General features: G+C 31.4%; 1 protein-coding gene across 5 annotated transcripts in view; it reads left to right on the forward strand.

Annotated features, from left to right (window-relative positions):
• The window catches only part of Ptbp2 (polypyrimidine tract binding protein 2), a 71082-nt gene that overhangs the window by 32503 nt on the left and 11976 nt on the right, over positions 1-26603 (forward strand). For all 5 annotated transcript variants that reach the window (XM_046462277.2, XM_046462286.2, XM_046462298.2 and 2 more), the window contains exons 5-8: positions 43-186; positions 6221-6385; positions 6472-6582; positions 14573-14768. In XM_046462277.2, the coding sequence (XP_046318233.1) occupies positions 43-186; positions 6221-6385; positions 6472-6582; positions 14573-14768 (616 nt within the window). The remainder of the gene's footprint in view (positions 1-42; positions 187-6220; positions 6386-6471; positions 6583-14572; positions 14769-26603) is intronic.

Below are 26603 nucleotides of genomic sequence, written 5' to 3' on the forward strand. Positions count from 1 at the left end.
TATATATATATTTTTTTAATTTTTTGCTATTTAAATTATCAGGCATTTTTGGAACTGGCAACAGAGGAAGCAGCTATTACTATGGTTAATTACTATTCTGCTGTGACACCTCATCTTCGTAACCAACCAATTTATATCCAGTACTCCAATCACAAAGAACTAAAGACAGATAATACATTAAACCAAGTGAGTATGTGTGGGTACATAAATAAAATGGCTTCAAATGTATTAAAAATCTCATAAGTAAAAGAAGATAAAATGTTTAGCCATTCAGAAGATATTTCTGTAGGCATTTTCTTATTATTTTTAAGGTGTTTTTATGCATAATATTCCTAAGTATTAAATATCATATTCTTATTTAAATTCCTCTAATGCCCTGGTTAGAAGTTTGTTTTTTTTTTTTTTTTTCTTGTTGCAAGTTAAAATTTTGTGTAGATACAAATATTCTGTTTATGATATAGAACTTACTATTAGCATATGTACTGCTGCTTAGATTTTAAGTTGCATGTTCAGTGCCTTTGGTAATTTGATTCTTTATAGTAGACCTTCATTTCTTATAGAAAAAATTCGTTTGAAGATGTGTTAATAATTTTCCTAGAATATAAAACCTAAGAAGCAAAAATATATGAATGTATTATTGATTTTATAAAACTATGGTACAGAAAATGTTATTTAAAATTATGTTCAAAAATAGCATACAAATGTGTTTAGAGCTAAATATGTAGGATTGCTGTAAAAACTTTCTTTTTTAATATTTTTCAGCCAATTATACCTTTGTGTTGAGTAATATAAATATAGTAATATAAACTATATCTTATTTTATTGAAAATTTATCAGGAAATAATTCCTGATAAATTTTCATCACTTTATAAAAAGTGACCTGAGATCCCCTTGATAGTTTTCAAAAAATAAGCTTGTAATGTTTTTGCCTAAAAGGGCTAATATTTCAGCTGTTTTTGTTGGTTTAATTTTCAAAATAAACTCTTAATTCCTTCTGATGAAGTGAACTTCTAAAATACCATGAAATATACCAAAAAGAATATCTGTTCTTTATTTTTTAACTTAGTTTTTACATTTGGTTTTACTATTTATTTTAAATTGATAAATAATAATTATGTAGTGTTTATGGAGTATAATGTGAGATTCAATACATGTATACATTTTAGGATGATCAAATCAGACTAACTTATCTACCATCTCAAATATTTTCCATTTTTGGGGGCTGAAAACATTTAAAATTCATTCTTTTAGCTATTCTGAAACATAAAATATGTTATTATTAACTGTAGTTTTCAAGCTGTACAGTAGATCACCAGAACCTGTTCCTTCTGAGACTTTGTATCCTTAGACGAACCTCCCCACACCCTCCCATACCATTGCTGTCTTGGTAGCACTGTTGGCTCTACATTTGTGAATTGTTTTTTCAGAGTCTACATTTAAGTAAGATCATGTGGTATTTGTGTCTCTGTGTCTGTTTTATTTCATTTAATATACTCTGAAAATGGAATTAATTATCCTAATTTATTTATTAGTATTTTTATTAAAGTAATTTGTGAACACATTTTTATTTTATTTTACTTTTGCTGTGCTGGGTATCATATTTAGGACCTTGCACATGCTATCCAAGCTATCTATCTACCCCTTAGTTATACCACCAGCACCACATTCTTGCTTTAAAAAAAAATAAAAAATCGAAAGAAAGCAATGAACAAAGAATAAAAATAAAGTGTCTGTAGAAGGATGTATGTGGGAGAGAGGAAATTGTAATTTAAAATAGGATGACCACTGAAAGCCCATTGAGAAGGAACATTGGAATACTGAATTACAAAGTGGTTAAGGAGTAAGTCACTTATTCCAGTCAGAGTTATTTTAGACTGAACAAAGAATGCAAAGTTCCTTCTGTTCAGGGGAGTGGGAAAAAAAAAAAACTGTTTTGAAGTCATAGTTTTAATTTTAAATGTCCTTCAATCTTTTTTATATTGTAGTTGTCACATCTTAGGACTTAATTCTTTGAGAATTTCAATTACAATATTTTTTAAAAACCTTAGTATACACTGAATTGTATTTCTTGTTCAGTGTTAGCTGTTTATTTTGTTCTAACTCTCCTTCTAAACCTTTTGTTTGTTCATATTTCAGAATGCATAATTAGATTTTGTTGTACTTTCATGCTTTCCCCATAGGGTAAAGTAATGAGGAGTTGAATACTAAGCTGGTTCCCCCATCCGCACCACCATTAGTGCTAAAGAGGCATTTAATCTGAGCCAACAAAACTTCCTTTAGAACTTCTGATGACTTTAAGGGAGGGTGTGTTATTATTTTTGTTTTTAGGTTGTAGGGGCTGTCAAAGGAGGAAAGAGGAGTTTAGTTGTTTGTACATTGGCTAGATGTTCCATTAATCCTTTTGTATTCATTCTCTTCCCTTCTCCTGCAAACCTGTCTGGTTTTAATCTGATTTCTATAATTGTCATCCCTTCATTGCTATGTTTTTACTATGTCTTCTGTTCCTTTTGGTTCCATTCCTTTTTCCTTTTCTGGGGAATTTAATTTTCAGCTAATGATGACCTTCTTTGCCTTTAGTGATTGCATTTGTTTCATTTGCTATACACTTATAGGAATTAGAGCTTCCTGGTAGAAGAGAGACAAAATGAAATATGTTTTAACCATAAATTCTCCTACAATCCTTCATTAATTACCAAATCCTATCAATTAATTATTAATTTTCTGCCTACTGTATTTCACTGCATAATCATTGCCGATTTTATGCCAAATAATTTTCGCATAAGAGAGGGGTGTGAGGATTAGGTGAAGCCTTTTTAAAATTGTGCCAGTATTACTTCAGAATTATTTATTACTAAACTGGCTTTGCAAGATAGGGTGTACGCAGTATTCATGAATATATGTCCAAACTGGTGCACATCATTTCTTTGTGATAGTTCAGCAAACATTTTTCCAATGTGGGAAAAAGAAAGTTAACACACAGTTGTTACTGATTTGTGCATTACAGTCTAAATATTACACTTGATAAAATTTACTACTGTGTTGCAAAGTATGTACTTAACGAAATTTAATCTCTTGTGTTTGAAGATTCTGCACTGCTGATTGGTTTCATTATCTGATATGCTGTTCTCAATGCCACTTATATAAAATTTATTTACTGTTAGTAGTGCAGCATTGTAAACAAACCACACAAGTCAGCTTTCAGAATATACTGACAACGTGTGTGCATTGAGAATTTTGGGCTTGTGGCTCACAGTGCGCAAGAAGACAAATGCACATCCATATGCCACTGGTGAATACATTGCTGCTCTATTTACGTTTTAATCAGAGTGACCAACAGAGTTATACCATGAAACGAGTATGCAATGAAAGGTTATAGTGGCAACAATTGGGCCGTAAAATATGGTAGTTTTTGCCATCTGTCCTGCTACATATATTGCTCAGACACTATTGTCTCTTGGCTATATTACAACAGTTTCTTTACCAATCTACTTTCTTTTCCTCCTTGAATTTTTTTTTCTAGTACAACCAAGTCCATATCTTTCTAAAGCACACAAGCCAAACTAAGTTATTCCCCTGCAGCAGGTCCTTTTCATGAATAAAGATCTATTCCAAGGTGACTACTATATATATTTTTTGTCTTGTGGCCATCTGTTTTCCTATACTTCTGTCTTGAAAGTAATGATAGGTCCTCTAACATGACATGGTTTCTCTTCATTTTAGTCTTTTACTACCACTGTGCTGTCAACTATACATGGAATATCGTGCTCTGCTTGCCTTTGCACCAGTTTTTCACTCCATACTTTACATGGCCTAAATCTAGCTGTTTCTTTTTTTAGAAAGCTGTCCCTGGTCCATAAATAGTGGATTGGGTTTGAGGGTTTTTAATGCAGATTAAAATCACAGTAAGATACTACCATAAACATACCAGATTGGCTAAAATTTTTTAAATATGTATTATCAAGTGTTTGGTGTTAATGTAGAGAAGCTAATATACAAGAGGTGGGAGTATAAATTGATAGAAAACCTGGAGTACCCACTAAAGTTGGACATAGGCATGTCTTTGACTTAGTAAATCTAATCCTAGTTATGTATTTGAGAGAACATATTATATATGTGAAACAAAAGATTCATTCAAGAAAGTTCATATAACTATATATAATACCCCAAAGGTGGAAGTGATCCAAGTATCCAGCAACAATAGAATAAATTTTGGTGTATTTATTCTTTGGAATACTGTGTGGCAATAAGAATGATAAACTATTGGTACCTGCAAAACATAGGTGTGTATCATAAAATCATGTTTATTGAAAGAGACCAGATGAAAACAGAATATATATGGTATTATTCCATTTATATAACTGTGACCAGGCATGAGTTGGACTTCTAGAGCATTAATAATGTCCCTTTTTAAAAATAGGGGTAATTATTTTACAGAGATGTGCAGTTTGTGATGTTTTATTGAGCACCATTCGTAGGATTGGTGTCCTTATCTCTGTATATGATTTTTCCCCCCTCCACTACTGGGAACTGGAGCAAGGGGTACTTTCCCACTGAGCTATATCCTCAGCCCTTTTAATTTTTAATTTCAAGACAGAGTCTCTAAGTTGCTAAGGCAAGTCTCAAACTTGGAAACCTCTTGCTCAGCCTTCTGTGTTGCTGGGATTATAGGCATGTGCCATCACACCTAGTTTCTGTGTATATGTAGTGTTTTGATAAATTCATTTAAATCTAGATTAGCCATCTTAATTGCATGAATAGAAAAATAAACATCTAATAATTCATTTGTTACTGATAGAAGAGAACACAGTTGTTAGGCTAAAAAAGGAAGATGGAGAACAATGAATAATATTTGGGAAAAAAGTATGAAATAGTTGCATGCATATATGTCTATATATGTAGATAGCCATCTCTGGAGTAATACCCAAGATCATTTTGGTATTGGGATGATAAGGGAAAACAGACTTGTGAGTCACAAGAGAAACGTCACCTTTTATTTTAGTTCAATTATGAACTATTTATTTTAGTTCAATTATGTATATTATGAGCATTTGATTCCTATTTTTTAAAAAGCATTTCATTATTTGTAACAGTATATGTTAGTGCTTTTCTAAGTTGTGATATTTTGTGCTCATTATTGTAGATAAATATATGTTAACATGATCACTAAAGAGGAAAATAATATTGCAGTGAACTACTTAAAATAATTAGAAAAATTATGTACTCTAGAAACCTTTTAAAATATATTTTCTATAGTAGCATTAGGGTGTCTATTATAAATATTCACCATGTCTCAAAATAACAGGTTTTAATTGAGTTACTTGAGCTAATATATATAAGTTCACAGTTCATTATTTAATTTAAATGATGAAGCTTGTCTAGATGAGATTTTGTACTTCTTAAGTCTCAAGCAACATGATCCCTGTTAGTATTTCAGGGATTCTTACTTATTTTTATTAGTGAACATTCTTATTTATTCTTATTGGTGTCCTAATTCTTTTGTGTTCTCCTTCCATTTCATCTATCACTCTAGCATGTTTATATTCTGGTTTATCTGCAAATGTAGATTTTTCAAACCATAAATTAATGTAAAGAGATTTGTCATTGTTATGTGTAACAATTATTTACTTTGGTGTATGTTTTCTAACATTGGATAAGGTAGGAAGAAATTATTTTCTTATCAGAAATCTGTCAGAGTAATAGAAAAAGGTATATTAGTGATAATATACAGTTTTTTTGGTGCATTGAACATTTGTTTGACAGATTTCCTAAAACTACTATATTTTTCCACTTTTATGTTAATCTTTCACACTTAAAGCTCAGAGTCTTATAATATTCTATCAGTTAGGACAATTTTTTTTGAATAATCCAGTAGTTTTCTTGTTGAGATTTGCTGTGTACCTATTTTATGGAATGAATAATGTTAGATTAAAGTTTTATTGTTTCCTAAAGAAAAGTTTTTGTTAACCATTTCTGGTTTTTATATATATATATATATATATATATATATATATATATATATATATATCAGATCACATCCTGTTATATTGCCTATTTTTGATTGTTTGTCCAATGTTGGTGCAAAAACTTAAGTAACATTTTTTTAAATAATACCAATAGAATATGTGAATTACAGACAGACCGTAATATAACATGTAACAAAGTATGAATGAGTGAAAATGATAGGTGTCTTTTTAAAACTACTTTGTTTTTACATTTTCAGCGTGCACAAGCAGTGCTTCAGGCTGTGACAGCTGTCCAGACAGCAAACACTCCTCTTAGTGGCACCACAGTTAGTGAGAGCGCAGTGACTCCAGCCCAGAGTCCAGTACTTAGAATAATTATTGACAATATGTACTACCCTGTAACACTTGATGTTCTTCACCAAGTAAGTTTAATTTACATACTTATCTACAAAGAGAAGAAATAGTAATACAGTAGAGAAGAAATGTTTTGCTTTTACTGTTTTAACAGATATTTTCGAAGTTTGGTGCTGTATTGAAGATAATCACATTTACAAAAAACAACCAGTTTCAAGCTTTGCTCCAGTATGGTGATCCAGTAAATGCTCAACAAGCAAAACTAGTAAGTCTAGAGCTTCTTTTGAGTTAGTGGTATTTTTTCATTTATTTATATATATATATAAAATATGTATATATTATATATATAATGTACCCCTATGTATATTTATTATTTACATATACATAAAATATGTATATGCTTTATATATATATATATATATATATATATATATATATATATATAATGTACCTATTATAGTGTTATAAATCGATATTTGTGATATATACCTATGCATATATAACATAATATATTGATCCTTATGTAACTTAATAATGCATATTGCATTATAGGTAGTAAAAATATTAACATAATTTAGGATACCTTAATAATTATAAAAATGTATATTTTAAGGATAATCATGACTGTAGTTATATAGACTTGAATTATTTTACACTTTTAAAAAAATTTTTTATTACATTTTTAAGTGCAAAGTTTTGTGCTATTGAGAAGATAGGAGTGTATTGTGCATGCACACCTTTATCAAGATTTTTTGTAGTTTCCAATGGGAGTTTCAAAGTAATTTTGAGATAGTTTGGATTAAATATATAATGTAAATGTAGTTCAAATGCTGTGATAAGTTTTGATTTAAGATTATATCTTAATATTCTTTTAATCATTTCCTTTTTTAATAAAAACATTTCTTAAATAGATTCTGCTCTTTAATTCATATCTTTTTTTTTGTTTATTTGGCATTGTTAGATATGGAGGGGAAGAGATTTACTAATAGAAGTAAATTTCTGCATGTTACCTGCCATTGAAAACTACCATGCTAGTATATTTTACTTCCAAATGGCTAAATCTTCTTTTTTGTGTATTTTACTTAATTCTATTTTATTGTCTGTTTAACTTCCTGTGCCATATTTTCTCATTATTATTATTCCATTAATTAAACCATTAAAAATACATTATGAAACCATTAAATCTTTATATACCTTTGTCTTAGCTCATTTTCTTTCTTTCCCTTATTTTTAAACTAATTATGGTTTCTAGTATTACAGTGCTTCTCTTGATCAAGGTTATTTATTTGGAACTCAGACCATTTTTGACTTTTGCTTCATTGTATTTTCATCCTCAGTCTTATTTGGGAAGTTGCTTTAGGTAGCAGAAACTCTGTACTACTACTAATAATAGCATAATTATAATAGTTTACCAAGTACTCTTATCCCATTTTTTTCTCACCATTAATCTGTGTTTTAAAGAGAATAGGGTTTTTTCCCCTTCCTTTGTTACAGCATGATGCTAAGATGTAAAAAAGGTGAATTGCTTATAATACACACAATCTGTAAGGTAGACATTTTTCAGATAGTCTTTTTATTCAATATGTTGCTACTCGCTCAGTGGTTCCCAGGTTATGTGAACTCATCTTACTATGCTTTCCATTTAAGGCATAGGTTAACATTCTTTTTTCCCCAAAAATAATGGTTCTTGACATGCACTGACCCCGCCCCCAACATTGTATATTGTATATAAAAATATAATATTTTGTATACATCGAGTTACCAAAATCAGAGTTGTTTTTATTAAGAGACAATGTAGAAGCCATGGTTTTAACAGCATTTTTTTGCACCTTTAATCATATTTTTAAATGGTATACAGTTTTTTGATGTGGAATATTTTATTTGCCATTCTCTTCTGATCTTAGAGGAAAAGTATTTGGTAAAGAAACAGTGAAGAAGGGGATAGGAAGGGCAGCAGAATACAACAGACACTAGTATGACAGTATGTAAAAACGTGGATGTGTAACCGATGTGATTCTGCAATCTGTATATGGGGTAAAAATGGGAGTTCATAATCCACTTGAATCAAATGTATGAAATATGATATGTCAAGAGCTTTGTAATGTTTTGAATAACTAACAATAAAAAAATGAAATTCAAAAAAAAAAGAAAACAAACAAAAAGAAACAGTGAAATAGGATTTGATTAGAAGTTTTAGTGCATTGGGCTGTAATTCTTACAGGAAAAATATGTGTGCATCTTGTCTGAAGTAATCTGTAGTTACATTTAATTTCATGATAAAAGAGTGCCTCAATTATGTATTTGAGATTTTCATTTAACCAGTCTTTGGTGTGCTGATAAGAAGCATTAAACCATAGGTGTTTGTGTATGTTTATCTTCACTCACTTATATCTTCTCTACAAAGATCTAAAATTATAATTAATTCTAAGAGAGGAGGTGAGTATGTTATTAAGTATGTATTCTATATTCTGGTAATTGAACTTAATTTCATGGCACTTACTCAAGAAGGGAAAACGTCTTTATTTTCTAAGCTTCCTTGACCCATTGTTATATGATCTAGACCTCTTGGTAAAATATTTAATGACTTCAGTTCTGCACATTCTTCATAGCTGCATCAAGGCTGTACTCAAAGAACATTGAATATCATATTATCTGATAATTGTTATCATTTAAACTCATGAGCATCATCTACAAAGAGACCTTCTATTCTTGCTTTAAAAAATCTCTTTCCTTCAAGGAGAATGTTGTCTTTCACAGTGACCATATCAGATAGAAATTTTCCCTTTCACTGTGTCTTTACTCACTCTTTACTTATTTGTAGAAAAGCATCTGATGGAAACTCCATTAATTAATTTTTTTTAATCTGTATGTGCACCAATCTTTCTCTTTGAATAAAAGGTATAGATATTTCTTTACCTAAGATCAGTAAAAAACAGATCCCATAATCTACTGCCTCCTAAGACACTTGGCACTGTCATCTCTTCTTTCCCTTTTATTTTCTCTATATTGGCTACTTTTATCCAGTAGGTTCAAACCTCTTCTATTTTAAATTTACCTCAACTTCAGGTAACTCTCCCTCTATAATTCTAGATATCTTTCCGACTATCACCCTGCTTCTCCTCTCCCTTTTGATTTATAACCAGACTTCTTAAATAAGCTGTCTTTGCTGTCTACAACTTTAATATCCTCTTTATTTTTCTAGTGTAATTTTATTTCAGCTCTGTTTACCCAAATTAGTCTTCTGAGTATCACCAGTGATCATTAAGAGTACCTAAATCCCTATAGTATTATTCAGTATTAAATGAGGGTAACATTTGACACAGTAGACCACTGTCTTTAACATTTTCTCTACTGGTCTCTCAATACTTCTCACCTAGATTTATCCTCTTTGGGTATTTCTTGTTACATCCTTCTGACTTGGAAGCCTTATCTATTCTCCAAGCTCATTCTTGGTTATGCATACCATATCATTTTCTCTAGCTCAGACCTTTTCTCAGTGACTCCAGACCAAGAATGCAGTAGACCATTGGACCCTTAATGAGTATATTCAGCTTCTGCTTCTGGCATTCCCTATGTCACAGCATAAGGTACCAACTAGAGTCTCTTCAGCAATCCAGAAAACAGAATTATTCTTCTTTCTTCCAGTCTAGCACCAAATATTGATTCTAGCTCCTAAATTTCTGTTTGAATCTGATCAGTTGTCTCCAGCTCTCCTGTTACCTAAACAGGTATTTTTCAGAGAACTGATAATCTGAGGCTTTTAGGGGCTTTTGCCTAAGTACAAATCAACATACTTCTAGCTACAGTATGCCAACTATTGATGTTGATGTAAATTATAACACAGTTTCTTATCTTCATGCAGAGTGGCTTGGGCTGCTGGTTCATGGACTTTTTTTTGAGTAGCCCTGGTCTTAGCCATCCTCTCAGAAATCTCTGCTTATTGGTCTTTTGACTAAACTCACCACTTTGACATCTTCCCCTACACCCATTATTTTTCCACAGAGTACTGAGAATAGTCTCAAAATTTTATTTCTTCTATTCTCAGTGCCTTTTAGTGATTGACTTTTGTCCTTTAGGATAAAGTCTAAAGTCATTAACATAACTTATGAGATTATAAATCATTCCTTAACTTGCTTCTCCTGTCTTATCTCCCATCTCTTTGGCTCTATTTAACTTTAAGTAGCTTGCATATGCTGTTTTTTCAGATCCTTTAGGTTTACAAGTTGCTATTTCATTTGCTAATAGTGCTTTTTTATCTCCTTATGCTTAACTTCTGCTCATCTTCCTCTTTCAAGTATCAGGTTAGAAGCCTTGTCTCAGAAAGTTCTTCTTTATCACCTGGATTAGATTTTTATAATTATTTGTTAAATGTCTGTGTATTTTCTGTCAGATTATATATTAAGGTGGATACCATGTCAGCTTCGTATCTGTTAAATTTATTGAACATTGACCTTTAAGTTGGTAATCAAAAGCCATACTAACAACCCAGTTATCAAAAAGAAACTGATCTTGCGCACACCTGTAATCCCAGAGGCTCTGGAAGCTGAGGTAGAAGGATCTTGATCAAGTTCAAAGCCAGCCTCCCAGCAATTTAGTGAGGCCCTGAGCAACTCACCAAGACCCTGTGTCTAAATAAGGTTGGTCGGGGATGTGGTTTTGGTACCAGGCCCCTGGGTTCAATGCCTGGTACCAAAAAAAAAAGTGGCAAACTATACACTTACTGATCTAAGGTCAGTGAACCCAATAAAGGTAAAACAGCAAATCATATTAGGTTGCATTTTAGTCAACTTGCTGAAAAAACAAATCAAGACAAATAGAATGTTTTTGATCAGAAGAACAAATCACATACAGGAGAACAATTATCTATGAATGATAATAGGACATTCAGAAAGAAAGGAATTAAAAGTCAAGGAAACATCTTCAAAATACTTAAAAGGAAAATGGGGCAGAGTTTCTTAAAATATGCTATATTCATACAATAGAGTACTATTTGGCATTATAAAATGATGTGGAACTGAGACATTTAGCAACATTATTTGGCTGAGTAAAAGATACTGGATACAAAGGAGTACTTTTGGTTCTGTTTATGATGAAAACTATCAGATCTGTCATCATTTGCAGGTGGTTCACTGGCTGGGAAGGGATATTAGGGTCTTTGTGTGAAGATGATAATATACTACACATATAGAGTAGCATGGGTTACAGATATATACATTTCTCAAAGTTAATTGCACAGATTACAAGACCCAGGAAGAGTGTCAGACCCAAGTCTGAGGTAGAGATGAGTTGGTGGGTGCAGAATGATCTGCAGGCTCAGCCCTTTTCCACACTAACAGGACCAGCCAGAGGATCCACTTCCGTGTGCATTCTGATGGAAGTTATAGCACATAGACCTCATTAAAAATTGACATGTCTTCTCTAGTTGATCACTCCATTGATTAAATTAATACATATTTTATTATATTTTATCATGTGGGTATATATTAAATATAAAATTATGTTTACATTTTATAAATAAATATCTAAATCAATAAAAATGTAACTGATCTTCACGTTTATGTATTATCTTTTAGAAAAGTCTTGTTGATGTTTTGTAGTATGAAATATGAACACATAGGCTTTCCCTTGGCTTTATTTTTTGTGATACTGGGGATTGAACCCAGGGGCGCTACCACTGAGCTATACCCTCAGTCCTTTTTAAAAATTTTTAATTTTTATTTTTAGACAAGGTCTTGGTAAGATCCTGAGTACCTCCAACTGTGATCCTCCTGCTTCAGCCACCTGAATTGCTGGAATAATGTGTGCACCACCACATACAGCTTCTTTGACTTTCATGGTTTGTTTGTTTGTTTTTTGGTACTGGGGATTGAACTCAGGGACATTTGACCACAGAGCCACACTCCCAGCCCTATTTTATATTTATTTAGAGACAGGGTCTCACTGAGTTGCTTAGCACCTCACTAAATTGCTGAGGTTGACTTTGAACTTGCCATTGTCCTGCTTCAGCTTCCCAAGCCACTGGGATTAAAGGTGTGCACCACTATGCCTGGCTAGCTTTTATGTTTTTGAGGAATAAAATTAATACATAAAAATAGCCCAGTTTTCTTAAATAGTGAGACATGATATAGTTTCCTTTTCTCTTGGACTTTATAAAGTTTTTTATGTGGCTAAATTGTAGTACACATGAGTAGGAAATGACTTTTTTGTTTCTGTTTTTGTTATGAGAATCAGCTTTTCATGAGCATTACCTCTTTCAGTTAGGAATATCTCTAATAGTATTCCTAACTGAAAGAGGTAATCCATTTGTTCATTTTAGCATACTTCTGGATTCTTTTAAACTATTTATTCCTTTTGGAGAACACATCCTCGGTTACTAATAGTTAAAAATAGAGTGAAATGCTTGCAGAAGTAAAAGCATATCATTCATTTAAATTTTTTTGAGAGACCTAATGGAATTATCTTTTCCTACTTTTTAAGACATTCTCTTTGACATCTGTTTAATTCTATTTCACCCTTTTAGCATTTACTATTTGTGTATTCCAAATTCATATTAATGAAAGGTTTATTATGAAACCCATGGTTTTAGAATATTTAGGGAACTCCTGCATAATCTGTTAGAATTTTATGTTGGTAAATAAAAGGTCTTAAGTATTTTATCAGTGTTCTAAGCCTAATATTATATTCTTGATTTTGATTTTTTTTCCTGACTTGCTAAAAACTAGTTAGTAAGATAGTTAAACAATTTGGAGCTTAAGGTTTCCCTGAGCATTTGTTAAATTCCCCCAAGAATCATTCTCATAAAAATAAGTTAGGCAAATAAATAGTAAACATTGAAACAAAATGGAAACGTTATTGGGACTTTTCATATTTTTAATCTACATGCAGTGTTTCATTGTGCTGTTTCAAATGCATTCTGTGTCTTAACATCTTTCTTGCATTTTGATGACCATGTTTTAATCAAATTTTAAATTCACTATGAAATTTTGTTCCTGATAGTTTCTTTTTATTGTCAAAGCTGTCATTGTGAGTTGGTACATTTGAAAGATCTTATTGCAGAGTATCTTGCTTTTATTATCAAAAATCTTTGCTACAGCAAGATCACTGAATTTCCTGTCGCTAAACCACAGGACTTACTTGTGTGCTATTCTTTCCTGGATATTGTAAATACATGAGCTTGAAGTGAGATTGTATATTTTTTTAACTTGATTTTTCTTTCTACTTTGTTTATGATTACTTCAGCTAGCTACTGAAAATTCCTGGATTGCTGTGTACAGGCATCCTTATTTTTCTCTGTTGCAGACAGTTTTAATTTAGTTCTTGTTTGTGTTTTTCCCCAACTCTTATACCTTAGGTATGATTGTGTAATTTCCACCTACATAAAGATTTTTCTAAAAGTTTAAAAGGAAAATGTCAAAAGTTTCTAGAAGACTTTCTAACACTTGGCGAAATTATTGTTGACAATTTGGTAGTATAATTCCATGTTGCTTGGAAATAGCTCTCAAAAGACTTTGTTTGAATTCAGTAAATTTTTGTCAGTACTTTACTTTTAACATTAATCTAGATGACTCAAAGCTAAATCTTACAAGATCTCATTTTCACTTTGATATTATTGAACTAGTAACCTGAGAGTAATTCGTTATTCATTTATTTTATTTTTTACATATTGTATGGAAATATACATTCTAGAATTTATTTGATTGATATTTTCTTTATATGAATACTACATGAGTAAATTTTCAGTGTTTGCCTTTACAGCAGGGTATTGGATTAATTTATATTATAATGACTGGTAAAATTGACACTTGGCTTCTACTTTTATGAGATGGTAGGTGCCTTAACCCAAATGGAGTTTAAATGCTAACGTGTATAAAGTCCCTTTAAGATGAATTTTCACTTTTGGTTTATAATGGATGAATTTCTGTTGAATTAGTTTTTAGGTTTTTAACTTGGCAAATACAATCATATAGAACTCAATCTTGTGTATTAAGGGAAGATTTGTTTTTTGAGAGAATGAGAATATGTGAATGAATTAAAGATTTATGTACTTAAGCAGCTGTAGAGGTTTACTCTTTCTGTTACAGGACATGTGTATTCTAGTGAAAATATTCTATTTAAAGAAAATAGTGCTTGGTGGAAATTAATACATTTACAGTGAGAACAGCACAGTATGATGTTTGAAATTTGCATCTTTTTCCTGTTTTGCTAATTTGCAAATGTTATTAAAGATCACTGATGTATTTTATTCACTTTTACAGGCCCTAGATGGTCAGAATATTTATAATGCTTGCTGTACCCTAAGGATTGATTTTTCCAAACTTGTGAATTTGAATGTAAAATACAACAATGATAAAAGTAGGGATTATACTCGACCTGATCTTCCATCTGGAGATGGGCAGCCTGCCTTGGACCCAGCTATTGCTGCAGCATTTGCCAAGGAAACATCTCTTTTAGGTATGATTTTTATTGTCTCTTCCACTTTCTCCCATTTGTTAAATGGGACAGTGCCTCTTAAATTCCAGTAAGTATAATGAATCACTCATTTTGGACTTTTAACAAATTATGTCAGGTTTTATGACCTATTGTTTTTCTTACGTGAGAAGGCATATGAATGCTGTTAGAAAAAGTATTCTTCATTTGTTTAATATAGTGTTAGTTTGTTCTCCCAAAACAAAAGTAGAAAAGTTTTATTAAAAAATATCATAGAGTTTTAATAATATGTTTATGCTTCAAATTTGATGTCATACTTTCTGTATCTAAGTCTAGGCCTAAGACCCTTGTTCCTATTCTTTAGGGAAACATCTTACTGTTTTACTTTAGTGCTGCATAGAAACAGTGATGTGTTAATAAACAAAGCATATAACTAGAGTAGGTGTATAGGTTTTTTGAAGCATATTTTTAAAATGATGATTTTTGAAAAAATATATTTTGCTATTTGCATTTTCTCTTATTTACATTTTATCTTGTCTACCATGGATTTAAGCCATCTACTACAGTATGGAAATATGCAACTGATAGTTGATGGGGTCGAAGAAAAAAATAAGGGGAAATGCTGTTTTTGTAAGGAAGATGATCATAGTGGTTTACAGCTCAGATGGAATTTTAGCTGTTTGGAAAATTGATTGTTTTGGTATTTGTAACATTACTTTAAATCACTTTTCTTTTCCTCCATATGCAATCCAAGGTTTTTGGTTGACATACTGACTCTTGAGTTTAGTTTATGTCCATTTTACAAAGTAATTTTAAAGAATCTTATAATGAAGTGATTTTTGGAAATATTTATTTGCTATGGAGCTGTAATAATAATGCTGTTCATTTGTAAGTATGTATGCATAAATGTTACGTATGTGAAATGAGAAACTAGAATGTGCAAATGAGCAGTTGATATTTGAAGGTGATTCTGATGACTTCAAACAAAAATGACCCTTGCAGTTTTCTGATGTGTCTGGCATAGGCCACAGTATTTATCATGGCTGTAATAGAAACTTTAGGTTGCTAACACTCTTTCCATACAGAATCTCTCTTGCTATATGGGCCTAGTTGAATTGAAGCCTTCAGTTTGGCTTGCAAGTTAATAACATGACTATTTTGGAGTATACAGTTTTTAAAGACAAGGTCAAGATTGAGACGACAATGAATGATACATGACTCTTGCTTTTAATTCTTACTATCTGTTATTAAATTCTACTGATATAATTTATATTAACTTATAGAAGAAAATAGAATCAATCAACATTTACTTACTGAGTAGTTTCTAGGTCTTAGGCATTCTGCCAGGCACTTGGCAGCTATATAAGTAAGAATCCTTACAATAGTCAAATAAAGGAGATGTTAGCACTGATTTTGTGGTTTCTGAAAATTTTAAAAATTCATGTGCAACTCATTAAAGAAATAATTTAAGGATAAAATACCAAGAAACTCCCATCTAGCATCAAGCATGAACCATAGTAATCATTTCCTTGGACTCTTAAGAATCTATGTGTTCGCCCATTTGGTTATGCCGGATGTGTTTGGTTTCTGAGTAAGTTGTATTTAGAAGTTACCTGATTGTTCTCCTAGGGAATTCATCAACTCCACCCCCATCCTTGTGATCTTGAGAGTTGGGTGAAATTTTTAAAGAAATAATAAATATTTTTTATAGAAGATAACAAAACCCTAGCACAATTTACCTTCTATCTTACTTCATACTTCATGCTCATATTCATTTTTTTAGTGTATTACATTTTTGCATTAAATGCATGTAAATGTCTCAGGTTTTTTGTTTTGCACACAGTGCCTTGGATCAAACCCAAGGCCTTAAGCATATCATGCAGACACTGTACCCTTGAGCTAAGTTGCTTAGTTCTTTTTTTGTTGTTGCTGTTATTATTGTTTTGTTTTTTTCTTTTTTTATTTTGGAATGCAAGGCATTGAATATTGTACACATGTGCTCTGCCACTGAGCCCCGTTGCTTAGTTCTTAATAAATTTGTCTAGTGTCTTCCAGTCTTATATTGAATTTTTTTATAGCATAATTTGTTTTGGCATTTCTGTATGATAAGAAAAAGGAAAACATTTGGTGGTAAAAACATGGTGAATTCACCTTTCCTAAATACCTTCATGTTTTGCCTATTTTAATGGTTTTGTATCTTTTTATAACAGGAGTTTTTATTGTAAGCATTCTTAAATTGCTTTGAAAGTAAGTGATTGTACTTTAAAAATCAAATCATAGAGGGCTGGGGATGTGGCTCAAGCAGTAGCGCGCTTGCTTGGCATGCGTGTGGCCCTGGTTCGATCCTCAGCACCACATACAAACAAAGATGTTGTGTCCGCCGAAAACTAAAAAATAAATATTAAAAAATTCTCTGTCTGTCTCTCCCTTTCTCACTCTCTCTTTAAAAAAAAAAAAAATCAAATCATAGACTCTTTAGTATTGATGTTTATAAGATATAACCACTCATATTTTGATATTACCTGTGAAAATACTTTTTTATAGAAAATTGAAGTCATACTGTAGTTGTAGTTTTGTGTTATTTTTTAGAAATTGTAATTTTAATTAGAACTTCTAACAATAAAAATTTTATATCTATACATTATGGTATTGAATTGTCATACTTTTGAAAGTAAATTAGTCTACTTTTGTACTTTACTAAAACAACCTGTATAGGACTTTTTGCCCTCCAAATTATTTCCTTAGATTGGATTTTTAGAACAAGAACTATTGAGTCAAAGAAACTGTTAAAATCTATTGATGGTTTTGGAAAGTTCTTCCCAGAAGGACAGTATTAATTTAAGCTAAAATGAATGGTTATTCTGTTTCCATATGATATTAATTTGATAGGAAAGTATCTGTTTAATTTGTATTATGAACTAGTTCGTTTCTTTTTTGTGCTGAGGCTCAAACCCAGAACCACCTAACATATGCTAGGTGAGCACTCTACTACTGAGGTACACCCCCAGCCCAAGTTTGCAAATTTTAGATACTTATTTGATATTTACAATTCCTGAATGAGTTGTCTGGACTCTTCCTGTTAGAATATGATGTAGTTCTTACAAAGTGCATTAAGGATTTACGTTCATTGTTTGGTATCTCCTTAAATACTTCATATCAACAGAAAATTGTCCATTTGCAGACACAAATATAAATTGATAACTCTTTTGCTAAATATTCAGAAGCAGATTCACTGTGTGTATGTGTGTTTCTAGCCTCTTGACTGTATTTCCTTACTTTCAAATTAGTATTACAAATTTTATTTTAAACAGTTATTTCTTAAAGCTACTATTTATACCTAGTTTGCGTTTTTTCTTTAGTGCTAGGATCACAGTAACTCAGAAAATGTAATTTATCCAAAGAATGAAGACAGTGCTTTATAATTAGTTAGAAATCTGACATCTAAATGCATAATCATAAATCTGGCAGACTATTAGTCATTCACATATTCTGTTTCAAAGAACAAGGTGGTCAAAAGTCCTTGAGATTATAAATTAAGAAATCATTATAATGATCATTTTGTTATGTTAAAAAGTGTAGTTAATTTATTAGGGGGTGGATCACTTTTAGGAAAATTGCCAGAAGTAATTTTTCATGATCATGTTGTCTACATTTAAAAATTAGGGTATATAAAACATCAAAAGAATACTTTAGCATTTTCTATGTACTTTAAATAAAATAATAGCCATTATTATCATATAGTCTTAAAGATAAATAAAGCAAACTTTTGTTGGCGATCTGATGACAGTTGTAAAGAGATAAAGTAAATCTTTTTAAATTAAAGTAAATAGCCCTTAATTAGTGTTAATCAAACTTTTGCTGCATATTAAGATCACTAGGCCCTGCCCCACACACTGAGAATCACTGGGAGGCATTGGTCCAGGACATTAGTATTTTTAAGATCCCAAGACTGTTTTCCTGTGTAGTGAGAGTTGCAAATTACTGCTATAGAAAAAAGTTTTTCATTTTTTTAGTCATAATATGATCATTACACTTAACAAAATTGACAGATGACTTCTTAATATTACCAAATACCTAGCCATATTAAAATTTTCTGTTTTTAAGTCTTCTGCTTCCAACTCAGATCCATTGATTTAATGAAATAACTTAGTTACTGTTCTGGAAGTTCCATAGTTTAAATTGGTCTGTTTCTTTGTAATATCATGTTAATTTGTTTCTCTGTTTGCTGAAGTGGGTAAACTAGGAGTTAGCTCCCAAAACTATGTTACATTCAGATTCTGGTAAAAATTCTAGCAAAAATGGTAAGTGATTGTGGTTCATCATATTTGTCTCAGTAAGTGGCATATAACAGCTGGTTATCCACTTTTAGCAATTTTAGTGATGCATTAAGATTGGTTGTGGTACTGGGTGTGGCGGCGGTACACACTTGTAATCTCAGCTACTCAGGAGGCGCAGGCAAGAGAATTGCAAGTTCAAAGCCAGCTTCAGAAACCTAGTTAGGCCCTGTCTCAAAATTTTAAAAAATAAATAAAAAGAGCTGGGGAGGTAGCTTAGTGGTTAAGTGCCCCTGGATTCAACCCACCCCCACCCCCAAAGAAAAACAAATATTGTAGTTTCTGGTAGCCACATTGATCCTTCCATTATTTTTTCTGCTAATGTTTTTAGTGTTCACTAATGGTTTCTGCCTTAATTTATTATACCAAAAAGCAGGTGTGAAGATTTTTCGCTCTACTATGTGTATTCTTTCTAGATTAATTGAAAATATAAAATAGAACTCTCCTTCATAAGCTATAACTATTTACCTTAACAGTTTGTGCAACACAGTTAAATTCTTATATTTATTTGCTAATTTCAAATGGAACAAATTGTGTCCAGCTTTTATTTTTGGTTAAATATTTAAAACAGTTTATGATGGGTAAAGCATTGATTCTTTCCCATGTCTGCTTTAAATTTCATAATCTGTTCATTGTTCCCAGGTTCTGGTAGCCCCAGAGTGGTTGAGATGGTGATCTTAGCCTAGAAGTGAACAATTTTATTTTTTCATTTATTATTTTGAAATTTTATTATTATTGTATGTAATTATCCTACCTCAGCTGCCCATAAATGGAAGGGAAGAGGATAAAGGACTAAACAGAGTTAATTAAAATTTAGACAGGTTTCTCAAAGAAATTCATTCCCATTAAATAAAAAACCAGAAAGTATGAAATTTTCTTAGTAAACACCAGTAGGTTATTTCTTAACAGCTAATTATGAAAAGAAAATAGCCTCCATCTATGACTGAATTATTCAGTAAAAGAGTTAACATCCTTTAGATTTTTTTTTCCCCCTATAGGTGTATATGTGTAGTCTGTGCATATTTAGTCATTTTTAATATGATTCTATAAGATGTACAGAAAAACACCTTTTTGTTGAACATTGTTGTATGTGTGCTTTTATATTTCCTCATTTTGGAATAATGAGAAGAAGAACAACTATAATGCTAGACAAATGCTAGAACCACAAATGCTAGAATGTAGCAGTTAGGTAATAGTACCATATAGCTTTTGAAATGGATATAGGTAAAGCTTATATATTTTAAGGAAATAAGGTTCATTGTTGTCTTTTAGATATTAATAAATTTGAGGCTATGCAGAGTTTCACTATTCATCAATGATTCTGTTGCTAATTTTTTTTAATGAACCTTTCAGTAGCTTCAGAGCTTAGAAAGAATGGAAATACTGGTTGGTATTTTCATAAATTTTAGTTAAGGCTATTTTCAGTTAACTAATGTGATGTAGGCAATTAAGTACTTTATCCTAAAAGGAAATCCCAATGAAAAGAGTCATGAGAATACGTATATACCAGTTTCTAAGAAGTGGGGTAGTTGAGTACTTATGAAGTATTATGGACTGCAGCCATAATGTAAACAGTAGAAGATAAAAGTTATTACATCAATTCGGTCTTACTTATTGACCATGTTCTGAATAATATGCCATTACTATAGGACAAAAATGTTATTCATAAGCATTCTTTTGACTATCCCACGTAGAATTTTTTCATGAAGTTCTTAATCATCTTTCTTTTATTTTTTTATTTTTTAGATTCTCAGATTTTTTAAATTTTATTTTTAGTTGTAGATAGAGCATAATACCTTTATTTTATTTATTTTTATGTGGTGCTAAGAATCAAATCCAGTGCTTTACATGTGCTAGGCAGGTGCTCTACCACTGAACAACCCCAGCCCTTAATGATCTTTCTTATTATATTGTTCTCAGCTGTAGTTTTAAGAAATTTCTTCTATTTATTAATCTTGTATCTACCTTCCTTTACTTTGCCCATGACAGTCTTGTCAGATATTTGAAAACCCTCTCTTATATTCACCCTACACTTAGTACTTTAAGGCCAAATACCTTGAATTCTGAGATAATCAACTTTAGCCCTTGGATACAGAAGATAGTATTAAATACAATCAGATTGTAGATTTTATTTTGAAGAAATTTGTTTTTAAGGGTTGATAATTTTATATGGGATGGCTAAATCAAAGAAAAAAATTCTAAAGAAGTAAATTACTGCTGTTTCTGCATTTAGTAGAAGTAAAACAGTGTTTATGACTTCAGTATAAAATGGGTCTCTATCCAAAGAAGTAAAAACTATACATGAGATTTTCACTATCAACTCTAAAGATACTCTACAAAATTATAAGATACGGATAGGACATTTTATTTGGATGACATTCTTGATTTTTTTTCCCCCTGAGATTTTTTTACCTTTTATTTCTAATCCTTTTTATTTATTTCACTTGGGTCTTGTTCTTAATTTAGAAGAGGCATTGTTTCCCCATTCCTTCTGTGAATACCCTTCCTGTTTTCCCCGCTTTTCCAGATTTTCTCATGCCCTTCTTAAGTAATTGCCATGTATATTTCATATTTCTAGAAGGATTCTGCTTCTCCTCATTGGCATCCTGGATAATTCATTCATTACACTATTTGAACACTTCTAGGTACTGCAGGGACACAGAATAATAATAATGCTTCTGTTTTCAAAACTTGCATTCTGGTGAAAGCATTAAATGAGTGTAGCAGAGGCAAACTGAAATAATACATAGTATAAGTATTGTATTAGAACACAATGAGTGTTTTTTCCATCGAAAGGAGAAATTGTGAGGGTTTTATGGGTCAGAAACGCATCATATGTAACAGTAAAGGTCATATTTTAGGACTGGCAAATGTTATGAGTGATGCATAGGATAATTGGAAAAATGTGAAAGGTAGTGATGCTACAAAGAATTATGTGGGACAAGATCTTAGAAACAATGTTATCCAAGAAATGTGAATTTTATACTGGAATTACTAGTGTCTTTAAAGATCAAATGATGAGAGCTTCAGCATATCTGTAAACATCTCATGACAGCATGTACTAAGTCTAAGGTATTTGGCCTTCACCAGATCAGAGGAGTAACTGACGAAAAAATTGGCTAAGAACTTTTGCTGTGAATAATCATCAGCTGTTTTTAAGCAGTTGAGTAAAACTGATCAGTTCAGTTTTAATACACCAACAGTGATTCCAGGCTGTTAGTTGAAAATGAGACTGGGATTACTAGATCAGAGATTGTTGGTCTAAGTAAGATATAATTGTGAATCTAAAGTAGAAGTAGGAAATGAGAAAACAATGTTGCTATAAATATGGGCAACATTAAATATAAAAGTAACACCATATGGCATTTGATATGATTATTTATGAAATGTAGAGAACTCCACCAGACCATATGAAATTTTGTCTAGAACTTAAGAGTTCTGTGAGGTTATGAATTCAGAGGCCACAGGTATGATATTGAAGGCTCAAACAAATATGATTAAAATTAGAAGTGACCATTTAATCCAGCAATTATCATAATTGGATATCAAATTGCAAGAGAGTAAGGATATAAATATGATTCTTAAAAAGTACCTAGTATTGTATGAAGAAATATGCCACAGAAAGGAAGGAGAAATGGGTTAGTAGTTTCGGAATTAAGTGTTACCCAAAGGGAAATGTTTCTAGCCAGGCAGTATGCATAATTATAGGCTTCAGTTTCAACTTTCCAGAGTTCAAAATCTGGTTTGCCTTCATTATCTCAACTTTCACATTTATAATAGATAGGATCATAATCCCTGTCATCTAAGGTTGTTGTGGGAATTAAATGTGTTAATATGTGCAAAGAATTTTGCACAGTGCTTGGCTTGTAATGATGCTTGCAACATGATAGCCAGTATTTGTTTCTGAAGCTAACTTAAGTCCTTGAATTTATTTTATTAGATTGGATCAAAAATACAGTAGAAATTTTGAGGATTAGAAAATAAGAGATACTCTTAAGGACCATTGTGAGTCTTAGTGGGATTTTTTTAAATCATGTTTATATAGACAAAGTTATCTTATTGATAATTATAGAATAGCAGTTCTGAAAGTAATATTGGGTGGTAATATTGATGAATAAAGCATTCTTTTTCTTCCCTTTGGGGAAAGGTTTAGGGAGATAAATTGATTTTGAGGCTTTATTGAGGTTTTTCCATTATGACAAATTTTACTGTATTTTGAATTACAAAGCAAACTTGTAATGCAAAATATAGTTGGTAATGATAGAAAAGAGAGTGGATTTCAGAGAACAAAATAGGTATTGATGGGAAGGTTGTGGAAAATGAGGAATGGATTGTTTCAGGAAATAATCAAAATTATCATTTTTTAAAAAACAAATTTTTACTTCCAATACATGAAATGTCATAAGAATTGCCTTTCATATCTAGGACTCCATACTTAAAGAGTTAGATGGGGCTTTTGGAGTTCCACCACCAGTGGTGTTCTGGACAGAAGTAATAAAGATTATTAACTACCAGATGTCTTGATCAGGGAAGCGAAGAATGATTAAAAGAAATTATGTAATTAACTTTGGATGGAAGTTTTAGAATGGCAAGTGCAAGGATTAAAAATAAAATTCTTCATTTTTAAAAATCACAGGGTAAACATTTATTAGTTAAGAGTTGCTTAAGGAAACATAACAAAATATGATATGGAATTTTAGAAAAACAAGAATATTAGGTGTAAAGTAAGGAAATATGAATGAAGTGTAGACTTCAGTAAATATATATTGGCTGATTAATTGTACCAACTATTCCATGCCAATCTATGATGTTGTAAGGGAAAATTTGGTGCCCAAATTCTATAGAAACTTCATAATGTCTTTAATTTTTCTGTAAATATAATACTTTCAAATAAAGTTAATTAGAAATCACAATTAAAAATTGTCAATGGTTTGAAATAAATTAGTAAAACTCATTTAATTCTTTAGTTAAAATGTGTAGACTTAAGGATGCTTATGTGTTTCAGTGAAATATGACTTTAAAGAAAGAGGGATAGCTAAATTATATCCCTTCTGTCCAATGTATGACTGTGTGGCTGTCATCAGTTTATAATTTTATTTTTAGTTGCCAATGGATCTCTATTTAATTTATTTATTTACATGAGGTGCTGAGAATTGAACCCAATGCCTTAAACATACTAGGCAGTTGCTCTACCACTGAGTTGCTCTACCAACCCCTATCATCAGTTTTGAGTGGAAGAAAGGTTAGTAATGCTACAATATCAGAACTAACATGAAAACTTTATAATTTTTTACGTCACTCAGAATATCTGGGTGGCCTAGCTAATGAAGATCATTTTATGTGGAAAAGATCCCTGTGGTACTTTTTTCTTCAGCATGTGGCAATTTACAAAAAAAGCTCTTCAATGTTATTTTGTCCTTATAACAGTCCTGGGAGTAGAACAGGCATTTTGATCTCTCATCATCAATATATGTAAATAGTGGTTTTTCCAGCATACCTTCTGCCTTAGTGATGGTTGGATATGATTTGTCCACCAAGGGTTTGTGTGTTGGAAATTTGGTCCCCAGTGGTGGGAATGTTAACAGGTGGTGTGACCTTTAAGAGAGAGAGATTAGTGGAGGTTGTTGTGTCAGTGAAGGTATTGCCCTCTGAAGGAATTGATGTAGTTCTTATGGTACTCTGATTCTTAAGAGATGAACTATGGACTGGCTACTTCCCAGTTGCTGACTTTTGGCTTCATTAGTATCTTGCCATGTGATATCTCCTTGCATGCACTCTCATCTTAATGCCATTCACCATGTTATAACACGGCCAGGGGAGCTATAACCAGAGGCCAGACAGATGGAGCTTGCCTGGTATGTGACTTTCAACTTCCAAAACTGAACTTAAAAAATGTAAGTACCTAGTTTCAGGTACTTGATTATAGTAACAGAAAATGGATTAATACTTAGCTACAAATGCAAATCATTGCAATTATGATTTTTATAACTAAAAATACTATATTGGGAGCCAGTCTCTGTGTGTGTACGTGTATGATGTTTTATACAGCTTTGACAAAGTGAAATGGTAAAATTATTGTTATACTTAGAAGTTCACATTTACATGAAAAATACAGTGCAGAATTCTTTGCAGAATTTATTATAATAAGAATAGAACATCATGAAGTATTTTGTAGGTTTTTATATCCCCCACCCCCAGTACTGGGGATTAAATTCAGGAGTCCTCTACCACTGAATGATTCCCAGCACTTTTTAAAAAAAATTTTGAGACAAGGACTCACTAAATTGACCATGTTGGCCTTGGACTGAGTTGCTGGGATTACATACTAGTTGGTTTTTATATTTTCATTGCAACAAACATAATTTAGATTAAGTATAATGTGTTTTATTTATCTGATTAACAATAATTTTTCAGAGAAGAGTATATTACTTATCCTCAGAGGCTTTAAAAGTCCAGTAAAATTTTAAACTACCCTAGTGATTTAAAACTTTATAAAGGTAGTGTATGTTTTCTTCTAAGTTACCAGCTCAGAGAAGGAAATAATAAGGAAAAAAAACGTATTACTGGCATTAAGAGCAGATGCTGGGGGGAAAAAGCAGATGGTAACTGCCCCTTGTCTCTTAAAGAACACTCTAGTACAGACTGTTTGAAATATAGAAAGATCCTTTGATGTAACAGATCACCTTACATAGTATCATGGTGGGCAAGAAAGGTAATAAAGAAAAAAGTGGGGGACTATGAATTAGTGTTTGTAACAACAGTGGGAGTGTCCCAGCTTAATTCCACTTTTTGGTTAAGATTTTTATTACCTCCTTATTAGAGGGAAGTAAATTGCATCTGTTGAGTCTCAGCTTTTCTTTATTGGATAGTTGCCAGTCTTTTTGCTAAAGAACATTATCATTTGTTAGAATACAGCTTTTCAGCATTTTTTTTTCCTTTTGGCAAGAATGTTTTTGTTTTTTTTAATCTTTTATGTCTTCCATACTAAAAAGGGGGGGTTCCTACTTGCCATGTTAAATTCATTTTAATTATTAATTTTTTTATCCCAATAATAATTTTGTCATGTTAAGACTTGATATTCTAAATAATACTGTACCACCAAGTTATCTCCATTATAACAACCCACATCGCAAGACAAAAACACATTTTAAGAAATTATTTTTTAAATATTAAGTGTTTTTTAGCAAGTTTTCTACCATATTTGAATTTATTGGTAAATTAAATAATCTCTAATTAGATTATTTAATTTGATTGACATGATAGAAATGTATCAGTTTTTCACAAAAATTATATATTTAGATGATTGAATTTTTATAGAATTTTGTATGTAATATGTATTTGTGATTTTTTTTGAAAAGTCAACAAGGACTTAGAACTATAAATTTTGCAAGTGCCAGTAATGTATAATTTAAGTATGTACCTTAACATTTTTAAAAATGTCATATATTACAGCATTTTCTTTTCTTTGAAGTGAGTTAAATTCATTTTTAAAATTTGTTTGTATTTTTTTTTAGGAATTCTTTTA

The sequence above is a fragment of the Marmota monax genome, unplaced genomic scaffold (assembly GCF_021218885.2).
Source record: "Marmota monax isolate L192 unplaced genomic scaffold, Marmota_monax_Labrador192_F-V1.1 WCK01_AAM20220418_F8-fsc00070, whole genome shotgun sequence".
Taxonomy (NCBI): domain Eukaryota; kingdom Metazoa; phylum Chordata; class Mammalia; order Rodentia; family Sciuridae; genus Marmota; species Marmota monax.